Source organism: Myotis davidii, unplaced genomic scaffold, assembly GCF_000327345.1.
Source record: "Myotis davidii unplaced genomic scaffold, ASM32734v1 scaffold244, whole genome shotgun sequence".
NCBI lineage: Eukaryota > Metazoa > Chordata > Mammalia > Chiroptera > Vespertilionidae > Myotis > Myotis davidii.
In genome coordinates, this window is record NW_006294993.1 from 1,131,208 (window position 1) to 1,136,801 (window position 5,594).

The 5,594-nt window shown below is 61.8% G+C and overlaps 1 protein-coding gene across 1 annotated transcript in view; it reads right to left on the reverse strand.

Annotated features, from left to right (window-relative positions):
* Positions 1 to 5,592, reverse strand: part of NTSR1 (neurotensin receptor 1 (high affinity)) — a gene marked incomplete at its 5' end in the record, with an annotated part of 30,977 nt that extends 25,385 nt beyond the window's left edge. The window contains one exon of the mRNA XM_006769567.2: positions 5,096 to 5,592. Coding sequence (XP_006769630.1) covers positions 5,096 to 5,592 — 497 coding nt within the window. The remainder of the gene's footprint in view (positions 1 to 5,095) is intronic.
* Between the last annotated feature and the right edge of the window lie 2 nt (positions 5,593 to 5,594).

Genomic DNA, 5,594 nt, shown 5'->3' on the forward strand with positions numbered 1-5,594 from the left:
ATTTATTAAATACTTTGCATGTTATTAAAGTTCTTTTAAAAAATATTTTTATTGACTTCAGAGCAATAAAGATTTAATTTTAAAAAAAGAAACATCAATGATGAGAGCGAATCATTGATTGGCTGCCTCCTGCACGCCCCCTTCTGGGGATTGAGCCTGTAACCTGAGCATATGCCCTGACCGGAATCAAACTGGGGACCCTTCAGTCTGCAGGCCGTCGCTCTACCCACTGAGCCAAACCAGCGAGGGCTGCAGCACTGTTTTGTAATTCCTCTGAGCCAGCCTTTTGTCATCAGCGACCTCGGATGTGTGTAAAGTGGGCAGTGTTTAGAGTCCGCAGAGACTGCACGGAGGCCTGGACTGTCTCCTGCACAAACAGCTCTACGACTGGGCAGAACGTACCAGCGACTGTTTATGACACTGGGTAAGCCGCGGTGCGAGGCTGTGGTCCCCACAGTCACCTGCTTCTTTTCGTGGGGACATTTCCCTGATCGTGATGTGAGGAGCTGGGGTCTTGGCAGAGCCCGGCTGTTCCGGCTGAGGAGGCAGAGATGTGAGGTCGGGGGCCAAGTGGCTTGAACCGGCAGAGTGAGGCCCGGGAGGGGGACCTGCAGGGCAGGGGTGTGGAGAAGCAGGGCTGTGCACAGACAGAACCGGGCAGGTTAGGGGAGGGCAGCTGGCAGCTGGCGGAGCCGGGGGGAGAGGTCTCATGAACATCCCACTACCCCCTGGGAAGCCTGCAGGGCTCACCTTAGGAGTGAGGCCACGTCCTCGGGGAGGGTCCACCTGCTCTCAGTGAGCCAATTCTAACCGACAGAACCCCCAGGGAGACGGAGTCTGGACTAACGAGGGGTAAAGGCGAGTCTGCCCAAGTTTGCGAGGCCAGCGACCGAGCAGCCTGCTGAAGCAAGAATGTCCACCCTCAGAGAGAGACAGCAGAGCCCAGCGTCTCTGCCATGCGCCACACACGCTGCCCAGGAGGAATAAGATGCCTGGAGATGCAAAGATATAGGACAGTGGGACCACAGGGAAAGCAGTTGGCTCAGAGACCGGCCGTACAGAGCGAGGCGTGGGCCGCGTCAGGCGTGGACGGCAACTCTGACCTTGGAAACTCGAGGATTCGTGTTGATGGCTGAGAGCAGCTGTCACAGAACAACCGCAGAGAAGGGGTTATGAATGTGTAGGACCTGCATGCTGGGAACTGCTGATGGAGCAACGGAGTGGGCCCGAATGAGCCGAGCGCCTGCCAAGCTCGGGCGCCCCGAGCCCCGTCTCCTCACGTGGGTCTAGGGATATGCGCGGCCTGTTGGAGTTGGAGCCGCTGCAGCTTTTCACACGTACTGACTGGAAAGCTGATGCTAAAACGTGTGTAGGAAGCGAAGGACCTGGAATGGCACAGACGGGGTTAGGGAAGAAGGCAGTTGGAGGACTCACTCTACTTCAAGCGTGCCAGCCGGCTGCCGGCGCCGCTCGCCTGTGTGAGACCTGCTCACACGTGCAAGATGGTAGAGCCGTGCCATCACGGTGGCACCCGTGGGGGTAGGGCAGAGCACAGGGGAGGGAGCAGCGGGCTCCGGACCAGGGTCGGGGTTTTGATTAAAGTGCCAAACACTTCAGTGGGGGGGAGACTCTTCACGGGGCACTGGCCGCTCAGGTGCCTGTGTGCAAAGAAGACTCAGGCTCACACACTGGCGAACATCAGCTCAGAATGGACCCTAAACCTAAACATGCCGCGAAGCGATAACGCTTTCCAGGAGGCAGCAGAGAAGCACATCCCTGTGGCCGGGGCACCGAGGCCGCTGCATGTCCCGCATCTGACTCTGAAGCATCTCCTCGGCTACATGAGAACATGCATGCACACGCAGTCCTGCACACGCATGTTTATAGCTCAGCCCTCCGACAGGAGAGCGAGGGGAGTGAACCGGTGGGGGGTTGGGTGCCCTCGGAGCACTGCCCCCGAAGGAGGTCGCTGCCGCAGCCGGAAACACTGGCAGGTGATTGGTGGCCTCATTGCAACCAGTTTTCCTCCACTTTGTGGAGACAGGTTGGGCTCGGCTGCCTCTGCCTCCGTGGAACCACGTCGGACTCGAACGGCCTGGTGCTCAGGTAGCCGAGCAGGGGTCCTGCACTCCTCCTGGGACACTCTGCTCCCCCAGGGAGGGGGCACCCCACCCAGGGCTGGCCCACCCAGCGAGGGACACCTCTGTTGGCAGGGAACCAGAGCCTTTCTGCAACAGCGATGGGGAGGTGGGCCCCGGGTCCTGGAAAATGGCCGCGATGAGGCCACGACAGGCCCACGTCTGCTGCTGCTCACACAGGGCTCCGGCTCCCGCCTGGCAATGCTGGAGCTGGAAAACTCCGGGCCAAGCGGGATCTGAGAGGGACACTCACACCCCAGGCTTCTGCCAGTCTCAGCTCCTGGCCCTCCTGGCCGCCGCTGCACAGTGGACATTCACTGTGCGACCTAACCCGCGCCTTGCCCCCCAGAAGCCAGCGACGCGAACCTGCGACAGCAGGGCCTGAAACACGCCCAGGTCAGAGCGGGGCGGCGGAATGGTGGGGTGACTCCATGCGCAGGGATGTGAGGATGGCCGCCTCCTCCAAGATGCCTGCACGGACAGCGGGGCCGCCCTGCTCCTGGCCACTCACTCGCCCAGGGCCCTCCACTCCCGGAGCTGTGCCTGTGCTGGCCTGGGGCCGCCCTGTGCCCCCTCAGCTCCGCTCAGCCTGTGGCCACCCGGCCTGGGCCAACTGGGAAAATGCCCCCTGTACTCTCCACTTCCAAGCTGATCAGATATCTTTATCACCAGCCCATTTCTAACCATGACCTGTTTACAAGTGCCCAGGGGGGACTCCCAGAGGCGGTGCTGGGAGGCCCCGTGTGGGAAGGGACCGGTGATTGGCCGACACCTCTGAACATGGTGAACGAGAGGAGACACCGGGACGCAGGCACCCAGCTGCTCTCTGGCCAGATGTCACTTTGAGAACAGCGGGAGTTTGCCCAGGCTGTCACGTGGCCACCGGCCGGAGCAGGGCTGTAACCCGGGAAGCGCCTGGGATGGCGACGGCCGCACAGGAAGGAGGAAGGCGGCAGGCCAAGGCCATGCCCTGCAAGGACGCTCGTTCGAGTGCAGGGAGCAGAAAGCTGTGGGTGCCAGGAGCCCCGGGAGCTGGCAGCCTTAACGGGACGAGCGTCTCTGCTAAGTGCCCGGCAGCGAGCAGTGGAGGCCTTTAGAGAGAGGCGCTGGGAAGCGCACGGGTCTTTGGCAAATTGGGTGCAGAAGCAAGGCTGCCATTGTGGGTGCTCAGCAGACCGTCGCCCAGTGGCCGAGGGGCCGGGACACGCCACGGCCAGAATTGAACCATGACCTCCTGGTTCATGGGTTGTTGCAGAACCACTGAGCCACAACAGCTGGGCAGATAGATGCCATCTTTTGGCAATTTGCGATCCACTCCCTAGTTACCACCACAAGTATCTCTAACTTCATCTATCTTTAACTCTTTGGGCTTATTTTGACTCATAGCATTGAATATTTTTGTGTCCCCTACACCATACCTTGCCATTCCTGGCCCTTTGCGGTGCGCTTCAGGTGTCTGTTCCGTGGGGCCAGCCGAGCGGCCACCGAGCCGGAGGAGGACGCTTTACGGCTGTGCTCCCTCTGCTCGTGTTCTGACAATGGTGAACTCAGACAGCTCCTGGCCGAGCCCTGCAGGTCTGCTCAGAGGCATCTCCTGGGTGGGCAGCGAGTTGCTGACCCAAGCCTGTCGCATCACACCTTTGAAGGCAGGTAGCATAGCTGCTGCCCCCTCAGTGCCAAGGCAGTCTGGGAGAGGCCCCTGGGCACAGCCGGTCAAAGACAGGAACTTCAGGAAGAAAATGGAACCTCAGAGAAGGGAAAGGTGATTCCCACGGGAACCTGTGCCCACGGCGCCGGTTGCCTCTAGCGCAGGGAGGGCGAGCAGGGCAGCCCTGCTGTGGGTCTTCCCCACTAGGTGTGGCTACTTGAGGAAGGGGCCTCTCCACACGGCTCCTCAGCAGAGGTGAGGGGGACCCATGAGGTCACAGTCCAGGGATCGAGGTGCAGACAGATGACAGCGCCTGCGCCCATTGTTGCCCCACTGCCGAGTCCCACTTCAGGTGCATCAGCACCGTCTGGTTGGCAGGTATGGCTGGTGTGTGAGATGATGCCCGACAGGGACAGTGCTGCTCTGGCCCCTCCTCCCACCCTCCCGGCCCCTCCATCCCTTGGCCTCCCTGTCTCACCCTGCACCGCCACGGCTACCCATGGCCTAGAGCCACGATGCCATTCAAAGTGGCACTTCAGCCTGGACTCCTCCATGGATGCCTTCTCCTGGAAGTCCTGCCTGACCAGTCTTTTGTGGGGGGCTGGATCCCCCCACTCCACCAGGTCCCTCCTCCAAGCGATTGCCAGGGTGGGGTCCCAGCTGGGTTCCCATGGTGCTGTGCTCAGACCCGGGGAGAGCAGCGGGCTGCTCGGCTGCAGGGCGCTTGCCTCCCACAGCCCCCACCTGCCGCCACGCCCAGACTCCGGGTCTGCCCAGCAAAGGCAACATGGTCTCCACCACACCCAGGAGGGCGCCTCTGAGCCTTTCCGTGGCAGGAGCCCTCGGCACCCCATGGCTCCCTCGAGCCTCTGCCTGCTGATCACACAGATGGGGAGACTAAAGCTAGACCAATCAGCTGGCCTCCAAGCACGGGCCGGACAGGACCCACCAGGAGGCACGGGCAGCCTGGGCACCTGCTGAGACCCATGGTCTCTGAGAGCCCCGTGCAGGGGCCTCCGGGTGCCAGCCCAGTGCCCAGGGAATCTGGAGGCCACCAAGGCCCACCAGTGGCCCCCAGGAGGTCAGGATCTGAGGCCCGCCCCCTTGATAGAAGGAGGGGATGAGATAAAGGGCTGAGGCCGGGCAACCCTGGAGTGAAAGGTGCCAAGAAGGGGGGTCAGGCTGCTCCCCTATCCTTTCCCCAGCTTCCTGGGAGCAACTCCCTCTGCCCAGAGGGAACTCCTTTAAGGGTGAAGGAAAGAGATGCCAGTTTTGCCATCCTCTCCCCCTTCCTCTCCCCCATCCTCTCCCCCCTCCTCGGCCGCCTGCGCCGCGGCTCTGCTGGCCCATGGTGAAGAGCATGGGCACAGCCAGCAGGCCCGCGGCGACCCAGATGGCGCTGATGAACTTCTTGGTGCGGCTTCGAGACATGAGGGTCTTGGCCTTGAAGGGGTGGCAGATGGCCAGGTAGCGCTCCAGGCTCAGGCTGGCCACGTTGAGGGCCGTGGCGTAGGTGCAGGCGTCTCGCAGGAAGTAGTAGCCCCTGCAGACGGCATCCCCGAAGGCCCAGGGGTGGTGCACCCAGATGAAGTTGTACAGCTCCACGGGCATGGCCAGCAGCAGGATGAGCAGGTCGGAGAGCGCCAGGCTACCCAGGTGGTAGTGCACAGTGCTCTGCAGGCTCTGCAGCGACTTCTTTCGCGCCAGCGTGAACACCGTCACCGTGTTGCCCACCGTGCCCACCGCGAAGAGCGCCAGGTACACGGCGGTCACCAGCGCCTTGGAGTAGATGTCCGTGTCCACGTCCA